Source organism: Panonychus citri, unplaced genomic scaffold (genome assembly GCF_014898815.1).
Source record: "Panonychus citri isolate SS breed McGregor unplaced genomic scaffold, ASM1489881v1 Contig00108, whole genome shotgun sequence".
Classification (NCBI taxonomy): Eukaryota; Metazoa; Arthropoda; class Arachnida; order Trombidiformes; family Tetranychidae; genus Panonychus; species Panonychus citri.
This window is the reverse complement of record NW_026515513.1, coordinates 947,867-963,550: the sequence shown is the minus strand read 5'-3', so window position 1 is coordinate 963,550 and position 15,684 is coordinate 947,867. Positions and strand designations below refer to the sequence as shown.

Here is a 15,684-nt window from a genome sequence, read left to right as displayed (position 1 = left end):
TACCATGGAAACCAAAGTAACTCACATGGTTGATTTTCATTTTTTTTCTTTTCTATTTTCATTTCTCCCTTTGTTGTTGTTGTTTCTCTTTAATTTAATCTAATTTAGTTTCTTATTCTTAATTGTTACTATTTATTATTTTATTTTGTTCTCTACATGGAAGATTATATTCCCTTGAAAGATGATTTCTTGGCTTCGCTTGGTAAGCGAGAGAAAACCATTGAGACTCTTAAGGATCGAATCGCTGGAACTTGTTCAACCATATTGGCTCGACCGGAGAAAAATTTAACCAAATTAAGGAAATTAATTCTATTATTGGATGTTAAGGAGGAATCGGAAGCCTTCAGGTTAACCTTTATTACTGGACAAAAGTTGATCGCTTTCTCTGTGTTGGAAGTTTTCAAAGATTTGATTCCTGGTTATCGGGTTGCTGAGAAAATGAAAGAAGAAGGTAATCCAAAGAAACGTTTTAAAAAAGTCACGCTGACTTTAAGAGGATATGAAACCCGATTATTGTCAATTTATAAATTGTATCTTGCCCGTTTAAGGAGAATGGTTCAATTGCTAAGACGAGTTAAATCTCAAAAGTCAGATTTTTTTCGTGACATTTTGTTCAGTGATGAAGCTCGTGAACGTGTTGCTGCTGTTGGTGTTAAATGTCTCACCGAATTACTTGTTGCTCATCCTCATTTCAATTGTCGTGCAAGTATTATTCAGTTAATTGTTCCAGTAATGACACTTTCTAAACACCCTGAGATTGCTGATAAAGTTTGTTCAGCGGTTGGGACAATTTTCCGTCAAGATAAACTTGGTGAGGTATCTTTGGAAATCGTTAAAGAGATGGAGAAATTGATCAAAGCCTGTGGACTTTTTATTCGACCTCAAGTCATCTATACGTTAACAGAATTAAAGATTAAAGAAGTTGAAAAGAAAGGCCGTGAAAAGGCAGAAATGAAAGAGGTTAGAAAAGATTTAGAAAAGATGTCGAGAAAGGCCAAAAGACGACAAAAAGCTTCTCGAAAACTGGACAATGTGCTACTGGAAACGGACGCTCAAGAAAGTTATAAACGGCGATTAGAAAATCATACAAAGATTTTAAATCATCTATTCATCACCTATTTCCGAATATTGAAACGAACCATCTTGGATTTAAGTGATGACCAATTAAAGAAGGAAAAATTCAAAGAATTGTTAACACCAGTTCTTGAAGGATTATCTAAATTCTGTCATTTGATTAATGTTGAATTCTTTGATGATCTAGTAAACGTCCTCTTTAAAATGGTTAAATCTGACCTTTTGGATGCCGTTCAAACCCTTAATTGTTGTCAAACGGTTTTCACTATTTTATCAGAGGAAGCATCAGCTCTTAATATTGACCATCAAAGATTTTACACTCGACTTTACCAAATATTACCTGATATCGATTTATCAATACCCGAGAAGACGATAATTGTTTTATTAAAATGTTTGGAAACCATGATAATCAAACGGCGAAGAATCAGTTTCCCTCGAGTTGTCGCATTTACGAAAAGATGTGCTACCGTTTGTCTACAATCTGATGATCCATCGATTCTTGCATTACTTTCATTTATCCGAAGAATGTTCATTGAACATCCTCGAATTGATGTTCTAATTGATTCGGAAACTATGGGCACTGGTTTGTTCATGCCTCATGTTGAAGATCCCGAATATTGTAATGCTCATGCAACACAATTGTGGGAACTTAATTTACTAGGAAACCATTGTAATCCAACAATTAGAACTTTTTCTCGAAACATAGCAAATGGATGTTCCAGTGATGAGGTTCGTTCGGAATTGGTCAAAAAACGACCAATTGAAGTTTACGAAGATTATGAAGACAAAGGATTAACTTTCTTAGACAATGAATCAAATGAAATTGTTAAAAATTTATCGAAAAAATCAAGATTCCATGGTTTAATTTTGGAAAGTACAAGTTTAACATCAAAAGCAGTTCGAATGGTGAATAATGATTGTTGACATGTTGACATGTTGATAGTGATGATGATGATTGACTTTTGTTTATGGCAAAAAGAGTAAAGGTTTGAAGCAATTGTAGCTGATTTGATGTTAAAAGTTGAGTTTGTATGAATGTTAATTAAATTGACTTGAGTTAATAAATTATTTTTTACGACCACCTCTCTCTTTAAGACCAAGCGTTAAAGTGGAACCCGTGCCAATATTACAAAAAGCTAATGTATTTGAATCTTTAATAAACGTACTACCATATTGTAACTTTTGTTTACCAGGCGGTAATCCAATAGATTCGTGAATTTTGGCCTTAATCACAGAGACCATAAATCGATAACCACAAATCAATACAAAAAGAAATCAATTATTTTTTACACTTACTCTCAATTCCGGCGAAAGATAAATGATAACAAATCGTTTTCACCAGACATGATTAACCATAAACTGGAATCAACGCAGAAAAGAAAACAGTCAAATCCAAATAATTACAATCAACCAAATCAAATTAAACCCAAAATTCAACAAACACACCGAAAGAAAATTAAATTTGAATATTCGCAGTATCGCGCGGACGCGCATGCGCATCTCAATGATTCTTTTTCTTTCTTGACTCTTTGTTGATTCCAGTCTCTTCCTTACCTCTTTGCAGACCTGTTGATTTTGGTAACTAAAACGTTTCCTTGGTTAGCAACAAGAAAACAGCCCTGATTTTGGTTACCAAAACGTTGCCTTGGTTGTCTTTAGTAGTTAGGCAACAATGATGATCGACCCCCAAGACACATTCAAAAAAAATCCGGACGAAGAGGATAACAATTTAACTACAATCTATTATACTACTGATCCATATACTTCGATTACCTGTTTTGATAATAATTCAACGGTCATCTATTCACAAGTTACTGGTGCCAATACTGGAGGTGATACCGAGACAAATTCTGGTGGTATAGTTGCTGCTCCATCCAATTTTCAAATACAAAATGTCCGTGATACGGATATTGCTCATGTAAGTTTAGAAATTAATTCTAATTTTCTCTTTTGGTTTCTTTGTTTCTTTCATGTATCTTTCATTGTTTATTTTCTTCTCTTTTACAGGTTAGATGGCTTTTAGAAAACTATGAAACTGCTGAGGGTATTTCACTACCTCGATCTACACTTTACTCTCATTATCAAACCCATTGTTCACAACAAGGAATTGAGCCTGTAAATGCAGCTTCATTTGGTAAACTTATTCGATCGGTTTTTGTTGGTTTAAGGACTAGACGTTTAGGTACAAGAGGAAACTCAAAGTATCATTATTATGGTATCAGAGTTAAACCAGGATCTCCATTGGCGCGTATCACCGATAGTAGTTCAGTGAGCAGTCCAGATTCTGGTCAACCATCTGCTAAACGTCATAAAACAGTTCATTCTGATGGAGGTAACAGTAGTAGCGGGGGTGGTGGTGGAGGTAATGGTAATGGTGGTAGTGGTGGTGGAACAGAGTCAATCAAGGATAACAATGTTGTGACAACAAATGAAAATCACCAGGCAACCTTAACAGCAACATCCCCAGAATTGTTACAAAGTTACCTAGGAGATCCTAAGTCAATCTTAGCCAATGTTTGGCCGGAAGAGCCTGTTCCTTGTAATGATGCAGAAACACCAAGTGCTCTAGCAACCCGATTTGCTGCTGCTTACAGGAAACACTATGAACAAGTGATCAATGCGATTGGAAATTTAAACTTCACTCTTATCGAGGGATTATGGAAATCATTCTGGCAGGCTGATGGATCATCATCAAAGGGAGCAGGTAGTAACAGTGAAAATGAGAGCAACAATAGTACCACAATCAACACCAACAACAAGAACAATAAGACGCCTGGATTAACATTGGAACAATTACATCAGCTTACATCTAGTCCCGGTATCGAAGCTGAAAATGACCAAGAACCTCTTGCCTCTCTCAGCGAATGGATATTGCAAACAGACTATACACTGTACAATTCACTTATTTCAGCATTATTACTTCCCAATCTATTGAAACCTATTCCTCAACAATTGACCCAACAGATTCGCAACTTTGCCAAAAATATACACAATTGGATGGGCACAGCGCTTGTCGGTTATGATGGTTCATTTGTCACCTCGAAATTAGCCGCTGTCGGAGCTTTCAGCCATACTTTACGTCGATATACCTCATTGAATCATCTCTCCTCTGCAGCCCAAGCAGTTTTACAAAACCAACAACAAATACAACAAATGATCAGTGACCTGAACCGTGTTGACTTTAAAAATGTCCAAGAACAGGCATCGTGGGTCTGTCAATGTGATGATTCAATTGTTGACCAGATAGAACAAAGTTTTAAAATTCTTTTACAAGAACCAAACCCATTTGACCGATGGGGATTATGGTGCGAACAAGTTTTAGATACATGCCTTCGAGATAATGATGTTCGTTCTGCGACTCAATTCTTTTTTAAATGGGGATTTTACAGCTCCCTGGTTATGAGAGATCTTACTCTTCGTTCTGCCTCCTCATTTGGATCATTCCATTTGATTCGATTGCTTTTTGACGAATATATATTTTATTTGATCGAACACAGAGTTGCTCAAGCTACAGGTAAAACACCACTTCAAGTGTTGGGTGAAGTTCGGATGACAATGGTTAAATCAAAGGACAACAATACCACCAACACAACAACTTCAACCAACACTAATACTAATAATAGTAACAGTACCAACACAAATCAACACTCGAGTTGATTGATAAGCTGACACACTTTCCTCGTAAATTAAACACCGACAACAACAAAAAAACGATTTTTAGACCTTTTGTTTCCAAAGAGCACCAAAAATATATATTCAAAAAAAACTCTAAGCTAATAATCACAAAGCGAAAACACCAACACACGCAAAGATAAAATCACTATTTACAAAATTCTTGCATCATTAATGATAAATCTTTTTTTTCGATGTAAATCGAGAATCAATTGTCTGTAAACCTTTAATATGTTTCAAAAGAACTAAATAAACTCATCTATTTCTTGATTGTGCTATAATTTAAACGTTCTTATTGATTGATTACCGTAAAAAATATGAACAAATGAGTTTGTTTTCTTTTCGAAACATAGCCAATGGATGTTCCAGTGATGAGGTTCGTTCGGAATTGGTCAAAAAACGACCAATTGAAGTTTACGAAGATTATGAAGACAAAGGATTAACTTTCTTAGACAATGAATCAATGAAATTGTTAAAAATTTATCGAAAAAATCAAGATTCCATGGTTTAATTTTGGAAAGTACAAGTTTAACATCAAAAGCAGTTCGAATGGTGAATAATGATTGTTGACATGTTGACATGTTGATAGTGATGATGATGATTGACTTTTGTTTATGGCAAAAAGAGTAAAGGTTTGAAGCAATTGTAGCTGATTTGATGTTAAAAGTTGAGTTTGTATGAATGTTAATTAAATTGACTTGAGTTAATAAATTATTTTTTACGACCACCTCTCTCTTTAAGACCAAGCGTTAAAGTGGAACCCGTGCCAATATTACAAAAAGCTAATGTATTTGAATCTTTAATAAACGTACTACCATATTGTAACTTTTGTTTACCAGGCGGTAATCCAATAGATTCGTGAATTTTGGCCTTAATCACAGAGACCATATCGGTAAGAGGAAGGGTTAAATTTAATGTTTGACCTTGTAGATTCCATTCAGGTTTATCGGTTACCTCAGGAACTTTAACTAGGAAAGTTACTGGACCATTGAAACGACGGATAAATTCATCTTCGGGAACAAGACTATCTTCACGTGACTTTTTATAAGGTGGTTCATCATCTTGTGAGATATTCATGTTGATTAAATTTGGATCCTCGGCTGGTGGAGGTGGCATTGTCGGTAATTGTGCAATACCATACATTCCCATCATCATTTGGGGTGTTGGTATCATGAAGGGTGGACCATTGGGAGATGCTCCTGGTGGTAGGACAAATTGTGAGGCTCCTTGTGGATTAAGAGCGGGATGAGGTTGTTGGGCTGATGGGTGAACATGAGGGTGAGGTTGACCTCGAGCTCCACCGGTCATTTGATTAACTATGTTGACCATTTGTTGTTGGGAAATTTGTGGTGGAGGTTGATGTTGATCCATTTTTTGATGTTGATGTTGTTGCTGTTGAAGATGATGATGGTGTCTACCTGGTATTACCTGTGATTGAGGTAATTGACCTTGGTTCATACTTTGACCCATTGAAAGTTGCATGGGTGTTGGTCCTTGATTAGATTGTGATGTAGAGGGTAAAGCTGGTCCGATTCTTTCTTTATCCTCATCAGGAAGAAAACCTTTGATTCGATGAATTTGTTGAATTTGATCTTTGATTGAAATGTTGGCCCGAGCAGCGCGAGTGGCCGCTTCCATGGAAGCAGTGTAACCATCCCAGGTCACCTTTTCGGGTTTCTTTCTTTCATCTTCACCGATCTTTTTACCGATTGCTGTTTCTTCATCGTTTTCACCGAAAATGTCACTACGACGTTCAGCCAATTCTTTCAAATTCGTGTCAATAGCCGAACCTGAGGCATAAACTTCCTCTTGTTGCATCTTCTCTTGAATTGATCGCTCTCGCTGTTCAACCCACCGAGGATCTAATAGACCATAACGCATATGCTCTTGCAATTTTTCCGCTGGTATTTTCTCCCAGTAATTGGTGATACAACCCAAGCATCAGCTGTTTTACTTGGAGCTGTAACTGGAGCAGATTGAGTTTTAGCTTTCGGATTATAATCTTTTCGTATGACAACATTATCCATCTGAGGAGGTAAAGGAGGTAATGGAGGTGGCATTGAATCTTTAGCTTTCTCTGATCTTTTCAGTTCATCTGATTCTTCATCTGAATCAACGTCCATCTCAACAGTTTCCTGTCCTTGCTCTTCAATACGTTGTTGTAATAATAATCGTGAACCAACACTTTCCGGTGTTGTTGGTGGTGGGAAAAGACCTTGTTCATGGGATTGATAGTCAACAGTTTCCACAATAACAAAATCGTGCCAATCAATTTGAGAATATTGGATTCTCTCCTTTTCCGCTTCTTCTTGTTCTTTTCTTTTCTCTGCCTCCTGAATTTTGGTCCATTCTAATCGATATTTGACTTTATCTATGATTGACTTACGTGAGTTAACTTCTTTCTTTAAATCGGTTATTAAATTTTTCGCTGGCATCAGGATTTTTGTATATTGTTCAATGAGCTGAGTAAAATAACTAAACATCCCATGTTGTGGTCTTAAAAAGTCAAATTGAAAATTTCTTTGTTCCCGGTTCATTAGGTTTGTAAGAAAAGATCGTCCATGAACTGCGACAAATTGTGCAGTTAATTTAACAATATCTAAATCAAGAGCTGAAATTGTCGGTGGTTCAGCGATAAATTCAAATTCTGGTGGTGGATCTTTGGGAATCAAAGCAGTTTCAAATAGTTCCAATTGCTTATTTATTCTGTTCTGTTGAGATTGTGATCCAGTCCGATTAACCGTAAGAGCTTGAGATGATGGTAACGTTGAATTGTAAACAGCACTTGGTGGAGCTGATATTTCATTATTTTTGGTTCCTTCCTTGATCTCTTTAACCTTATATTGATAATATGCATGATAAGGATCACCAGATTTAAGGAAATTAAATTTTGGATTATTTTGCTCATTCTGTTGAATCCTTGATTCAAATTCAGGTCCATTCCGAGCAACAAAACTCGCAGTTTTATCAACAATATCTGTACAGAGAGAAAGACAAATGAAAAAAGAATAATAATAAAATTAATAATCTGATCAATTATAATAATAATGATAATAAACTCTAAAAGGAATTAAAATTAATCATCAATAGCGAACCGGCAAAAAAACAACATGACTACAAAATCCAATGAAAATGTAACTACAAATATCAAAAGAAATCAATTGATTACTTACTTCTCAATTCCGGTGGAGGATAAATGATACCAATTTTTTCACCAGACATGATTAACCATAACCTGGAATCAGTGAAGAAAAGAAAACAATAAAATCTAAATAGTAACAATCAACCAAATCAAATTCAGCCCAAAATTCAAACACAAATACAGAAAAAAACAAATTCAACCAAAACCAAAATCTCAAGACTATTTACCGAGCAAAAGAACATCAAGTCTATTCTAACCGCAATCGAACAAAAAAAAAAAATTTTCTAAAAAAAGAAAAACCAAATTAATTAATCATCGAATTACCGAAAAACTAAACCAAATAAGAAGAAAATTAACTAACTCAAATAGATAAAATATTGTCTCGTTAATTGTTAACAAGAGAAAACAAAACAATCAACTGATCCAAAAACGAATGAAAAAAAAACAATAGAAATGAACAAACGAAAATCAAATCATTGATTACGAAGAAAATTAGAATAGAATTAGAAATTTGATTAGATAGAATTTGAAGATTCTAATTAACTTGAAAAGACGAAAAATTAATTATTCCCAATTAGAGTAACAATTTATCCAATTAAAGGAAATTCTTGAAATGTGTTGACCGAAAGATGAAATCATTTGTATTTCCCTCTTTTTCTTGTTCTTTTCTTTTTCTCCCTCTCCCTTTCTCCCTTTTTTCTCTTTCTTTTTGTCTCTCTCACTGGTTTGGCATTTTTTCTCAAGTTTCCAACGTTAAAGAATCATTCTCCAATCAAACTTCATTTTCATTCTGTGATTAAACAAAATGTGATTTGTCTAGTTAATTGTGAATCTAAGAAATTAAAAATGAATAAAGTAAATATAATTGTGAATCCAGGTGATAAAATGAACAAGGTAAATATAATTGAAAAATTCCAAATTGACAAATGATAACTGACAAACTTATTATTGACAAATCTATGACTCCTTCTTAATGAAATACTACCTTCTACTTTATTCTTAATTTAATCCTCAACAGAAACAAAAGAAAGGTACTAACATCAATCAACTGATCATAATAATGGATGATGAAAACAAATTCAATGAAGTCAAAAAGAAACTAACTGATCGAGAAAAGGACGAAATCAAAAAGGATATTTCACAAGCACTAATAATGGAGGAAATTACCAGTGAAAAAACTTCCAGATTGATTAAACTATCAAATCTACTTGATGATTCAATGGAAATACAAGAATTTGTGGTGGAAAAAACAAAAATGGATAAATCAAGAACAAGGAAAGAAAGTAACTCTGAGGTTCACATTAGATATCAACTAAAGAAAGACAAAAGCAATTGGTTTAATGTTGAAAATTTGGAGATTATGCCTGTCCTGATAATTAACTCTGATGAAATTGAACCAAATGAACTTGAACAATCCTTCATCAAATTCATTGATTCAAGTGACAAAGAAATACCAATAATTTGTGAGACGAAACTCGGTAATAATTGTCTAAAAATCTTCTTACAAAATAATAATGATAGAATCAAACTAAAAGAGATTCTAGATGACAATCTTGTTATGGAAAAAACATTTACAATTACTATACCTGATTTAGAAAATCCAATAATCATGATCGAGAACCTCAAGAAGATTACAAATGAAAGCTGGGAAGATTGGTGTAAAAAGATAATTAAGAGAAACAATTGGCCTGATAATTCAATCAAACCCAAATACATATATGAAAATGACAAATGGAACAAAATTCTACTATCAATAACTTCTAGGGTAAGAAATGAAATTGATAAGAGTGATGGTTATTTAAATATTGGTTATCGACTTGTTCCTGTGTATGATTATTTCAATATAATAATATGCAATCACTGCTCTCAGTACTCACATACAGTGAAAAAATGTAATAACCTACGTACATGTCATATGTGTTCAAATCATCATGCTGGTGAGTGTCCTATTCAAAATGATAAGAAGAAATGGATTTGTCCTAGATGTGGAAAGAAAGGCCATAGTGCTAGGTCTCGTGATTGTTCAATCTTTCAAAATTTCCTAAAAACAGAATTGGAAAAAACAAATCATTACTACAATAACATCATCTTATCAAAATATTTTAATGATTAAATATTAATTGGAATTTGAACTTACCGCCCTTATTGTATTTTCCTTTTCTCTTCTTGTTCTTACTCCATCTATATATTATCTTAAATTACCTTCTCTCTACCAAAATGTTTACTTTAATTTGTGCTGATTCCTTTAGAATCAGAATCAAAAATAATAATAATAATAAAGTTATAATTGTCAAAAAAGATTCTAGTGTATACTTTCACCAACAAATAAAGGAAATCAGGAGTAAAATCAACTTAATTACTAGTGAAATTTATGTGAAACAACACAATGGCTTAATACTGATTGAGGTGGAAAAAGATAAATATGAACAAGTGAAAAAAGAAATGATTAAGGTGATGCCATTGGAAGAACTAAATAAACCAATGATTAAACTCATCATGAGAGGTGAAATTAAAGCTGATTTCATACAACAATTAATGGTTGAAAATAATTTTCAAAACAATTCGATGATAATTAAAAGAATTGAGAAATACAAAAAAGATAAATATATTACAATTGAAACGAACAAGGAAACAAGGAAAATGATTGGAGAAAGAGGTGGAAACTTACTAATTGATGGAAAGAAAGTAGAAATAATTGATCATTTTACAATTAAATTCTGCACAAGATGCCTTAGTTATTCACACACAAAAAATTACTGTCCCAATGATACAATATGCTCGTTATGTTCTGGTAAACACACTCAATGTCCAATAATTGGTGATATAGACAATTACAAATGTCCTTGCTGCTTTACCAAAGGTCATAGCGCCTGGTATTGGGACTGCAAGGAATATAAAGATCGAATCACTACAAGCATCATGATGAATGAATTTGAATATGATACAATCTTTTTCGAGAAGAGAAGACAATTTTAAGCGCCATCTTGGCTTTATTTGTTTCACTTTAACTTCCTGTTGAGAAAAAAGAGAAACTACAAATGAAAACAAATCATTTCATTGTTTACATCAATAATTTCCATTTCTTGTAATTTTCAACAGATTATAATTAAATTGACTTAATCATGAAAACAGTTATTTTCATTAAGTGCTCTTTAGATCAACTTCCGGACAAGGTAATGGAAACAATCTATAAGTTTAAATTTAGTGATCAAATTATCAACAAATGTATTAACCAGGAGAATATACTTCTAATAGTGGAAAATGTTGACAAAGATTTAATGGAGATAATACTAACAAACTTGATTGGAATAGATTTTCTTTATCTTTGTAACATCTAATTGATAAAACAGTAACTGTAATTTGAATAATGAATTAATAAATTGATTATTAAATACAATTAAAATAGAGAACAAATAATAAATTAATTAGCTATCAAGCTGAAGACGTAATTAAATAATGACCCCCTTAAATAGAATAAAAAATGTTCTTTTCTAATTTCCTAAATGTAAACAAACTCAACCTTAGATAATTGTTCTCATCTATTGTTTTTCTTTAACTAATTGTTTTCCTTATTGATAAATTCAATCTTATAATTAATTAATTCACTTTGTTAATAATTAAGATCTAACATCTCAATATGTATCAAAACAATTTAATTATTGATAAATCATTAACTTGTGATTGTCTAGTGATTAAGTGCTCAAAACCAAATCAGCAAATAATTAATATAATCAAACAACAACTCAAGATTGGCAAATTAATTATTGATTACCAATTTAATAATAATGATTTAATGGTGTTTATATTAGAAAGAGATACTCACGAATTCAAAATGATAGTTGAAAACATCAAAGGAGTGGATAAAGTTGAAAGAGCCAAGAAAAGAAAGCCAACAATCTCATTCAAAACAAATAAATTGAGACAGAAAGATTGCCGGTTAGATGAAGACGCTTTGGCCATCAAAAAGGAAAATAATCTTACATCTCCATATGTAAAAATAATTAAAATACAAGATGATATGGAGAACTTTCCAATAGACACTCAAATAACATTGGAACTTGATAAAGAAAATAGGAAGCTAATTAATAATGGATTAATTAAGTTCCATGGTGTTTATCATCAATATCAAGATGAGATCGATGTTAACATTTGCCACGTATGTCAACAAATGGAAAAACATTTTGACTGCCGATTAAGAAGATGTGGTTATTGCAATTCAACAGACAAATATCATTATTGTATAAACACCATCAAACAATGTCCCTTATGTAACATTATCGGACATGATCTATTATCAAAGAAATGTTTACTGTTGAAAGAAAAAGTCCATAAATCAATATCAAAGATCAACTTTGAATATGATGTTGTTTATATAATACATACTTACATTGCCAAAAATTAATTAATCACATGATTAATTATATCTTTTTCTTAATTACTGTTGCTTGATCAAGCACATCATACTCAATCACAAACTCAACAATAACTATTTTACTCAAAGTAAATAATTTACTTCAGTTCAAAATTAATATCTAAACTGTTCATTACAATTGTGAAATGACATTGATCTATTGGAAAATTAAAAATACATCAACTGAACAAATTAATGTTTTAATCTCCTTTGATTCATCAAGAATTAGATTCATTGATAATTACTTCAGTTTAAATCTCTTCAATTTTAATTATGAAGATAATGAATATAATGTGTTGATTGACATTAATCAAGCTTCGACTGATACACAAATTATAAGATACGTCAACTTTTTTAATTGTGAAATCAAACTGATTAATTTCAATCTAGAATACGTTCTTTACTTTAATAGAAGTGCAAACAACATTAATCAACTGATTGATTTTTGTGAAAATCTTAATTTAAGTGTCAACTGTTTAATTGTTCAAATTTGGGAGGAAACAAGAAGACTCGTATTACATATTCAAATCATATTATGATTAATTCAACAAAAAATTCAGGTAAAAACGATAATTTTCACTTCCAATTAGATAAAAACAAAGAATTACTTATTATCGCAAAACATTCACTAATTGATTCATTCAGTCGAGAGGAAATTAATGAAAAATTTACCTTCCTTCAGAGAATTAATCATAGGAATGAAAATGTCTTATATGGATTTCTGAATAATGAAGATAATATATACAAAACTCTAACTGAATTAGATAAAGAAAATTTTACCTATTATTTTCCAAAAAAATACATTTACTACATTGAATCAGATATTGAAATAAACGAAATCTTAATTGAAGAGATAGAAAATTTTATTCTCGTTAGAGGAATAATAAAAAATCAATTCAAACTTTTTACTGATTGTAAAATAAAAGCAAGAACAATTGATAAACTTAAGAGAAGTATCTATAGAATAGGATTAATTGGCTTCTGTAATGAATCAATCTAATTTGTTTTTAATTAAGATGGAATTTGGGGAAAAACTAAATAATGAGAATTGGATGAGAAATAAAACAATTAATATAATTTTCAATGTATCAATAATTGATAGAACAATTGAAAATTTCTTTAATCAAGAAATTAGGATAGTCAATACAATAAGAAATCAAATTACATTCAGAATCTCACCGAGGAAATTGATTCAATTAGAAACAATTGAATTAATTGAATTAACTGGTGCAAGAGTAGAATTTGAAGGAGGAATAAATCTAAAACTTAAAATTGAACAGATTAACATACAATCAGCAGAGGAAATAATTCAACAAATAGTTAGATTAGGTAATAATCCGAAAATTATTCAAATATATGTTGATAGTAGATCTTCTAATAATCAACAAAACAATAATATCTACTGTTCAATAGAACTTAATCAAAATGAAAATCAAATTGACACAATGGAATATTAATAGAAATCAAAAAGCTATGAAGAAAATACTAAGGGAAGAAACAAATGATACAATGATTACTGTTTTAAATGAACCTCCAGGAAGAATAGAAAGAGAAATATTGAATAACAGAAACATAATAATTCATGAAAAATTAATGGTAATAGTCAGTCAAGATATCAAAATTAAGCAAATTGAAAATCTTGGAAAAAGCTCAATAATTGTTGACTTAGAAATAAGAAAATTTAGACTCTTCCTAGTAGCTACTTATAGATATGACCAAGATAAAAATTGGTACTCAGAATTAATAGAAACAATTTCAAGATTCACTGATCAATATATAATAATAATGGGTGACGCTAATTGTGACAATGAAATCTGGTCAAATAAGATGAGACCAGACTCACTTAAAAATCAAATGTTAGAAAAGAAACTAAAAGAAAACAATTACCTGTCAATAATGGATAAAAATCTAATAACTAGACCTAATTTAAAAGGGGAAGATAATTCAATTGATATAATTTTAACGAACATTAAATTCATCAAACTATAGGAAACAAGAAAGAAATTAACCTTATCTGATCATAAGATCATGAGAGCTGAAATATTATTTAAAATGAGAAGGAAAAATACTATTAACAATTATAGATATAATTTCAAGAAACTCAGGAATACAAATAGCTTACATAAAGATATCAACATGATATACTTATCACCTTTTAGATACAAAAAGATAAATAAAAATAGAAACAAATCTAATCAAAATCAGGAAACATTATGGGAAATGATAACGAGACTAACGAAAAGAGGCAAAATTACAGCTTTAAATCATAAGAAAAAATTCGTTATAACAAGACCAATTAAAGAAACAATTAATCTTATTGAATATTACCCAGGATATATTGAGGATGATGAAATTGAGAAAGTAATTAAAAAGAATATCAAAAGCTCCTCAGGAAATGCTGATGACTTTTCAATCAACACTTGGAGTTTTTTCATGAAGAAAAATAAACAATTTGTAATAAATGTTATCAAAAAGGTATTAGAATTGAGCAATTTACCTAACATCCTCAAAATAAGTGGAGGAACACAAATTCCCAAAGGAGATGGTACATTTAGAACAGTCTACACACAATCATTTATAATGAAATACATTGACTTAATAATTATGAATAGAATAACAAAGAAAAAGGATCTACTGGTAGACAATAATATACAATTTGCGTATGGAGACAAAAATAGATTAGATTTTATGATTAGAATGAACGAATTAAGAAATAAATATAAATTTATGATTAAATGTGATGTAAGTAAAGCTTTTGACAACATTGATAGAAATCAAATACTAAGAAAAATTAAGATATTTATGAATAAAAGTACTTATAATCTAATTAAATCATTTCTAACTCAAAGAGAAGTTAGAATTAGGAAAAATGAGGAAATAATGATTTTACCTGTCGAGAAAGGAGTACCTCAAGGTTCATCATGTGGACCAATATTGTTCAATATTGGATTAAATGATGCACTAATCAAAATGAATAATAGAGATGAGATGGAAGTGATCGCTTACGCTGACGATATCATCATCTTTTATAATCATGAAGCACCAATGAAATTCGTTGAAGAAATATTGAAGGAGATTAATCTTTCGATAAACGTAAATAAAACTTACCTGATAGTAAAAGAGGAAGAAAGAGTTCTTGGTATATATATAAATGATATGTCAATGAAAATTACGATAATTAAAAAACTCTGCAAAGAAAAATTAGATAAAAAATTAATAGAAATTACTAAATCATTAGATATTAAGGATAGAAAAACAATAATTGGAGCTTATACATCTCACCTGATGTTACCCTTAGGGGTTAAACCATGGTTTCAAAAAATTAATTGGTTAGGTAAGATTGAACAATTAATTATCATTGGAAGGAAGATTAACTCCTATGTAA

The 15,684-nt window shown here is 31.3% G+C and overlaps 3 protein-coding genes across 3 annotated transcripts; 2 read left to right on the top strand and 1 right to left on the bottom strand.

The window, feature by feature from the left end:
* The first annotated feature begins 51 nt into the window (after window positions 1-51).
* LOC128389507 (nucleolar complex protein 3 homolog) lies at window positions 52-2,253 on the top strand. The gene has a single exon (XM_053349108.1). The coding sequence runs from the start codon at window positions 157-159 to the stop codon at window positions 1,996-1,998; it is 1,842 nt and encodes a 613-aa protein (XP_053205083.1). The 5' UTR covers window positions 52-156; the 3' UTR covers window positions 1,999-2,253.
* A 359-nt stretch (window positions 2,254-2,612) lies between these two features.
* Window positions 2,613-4,785, top strand: LOC128389506 (DNA-binding protein RFX2-like). Its single transcript, XM_053349107.1, has 2 exons — window positions 2,613-2,992; window positions 3,082-4,785. Exons 1-2 carry the CDS (start codon window positions 2,747-2,749, stop codon window positions 4,729-4,731), a joined length of 1,896 nt encoding a protein of 631 aa, XP_053205082.1. The 5' UTR covers window positions 2,613-2,746; the 3' UTR covers window positions 4,732-4,785.
* A 440-nt stretch (window positions 4,786-5,225) lies between these two features.
* Window positions 5,226-8,108, bottom strand: LOC128389505 (splicing factor 3A subunit 1-like). Its single transcript, XM_053349106.1, is given in 3 exon segments — window positions 5,226-6,659; window positions 6,662-7,723; window positions 7,920-8,108. Coding segments are annotated over 3 exon segments (2,313 nt in total). The 5' UTR covers window positions 7,969-8,108; the 3' UTR covers window positions 5,226-5,457.
* Window positions 8,109-15,684: the final 7,576 nt, after the last annotated feature.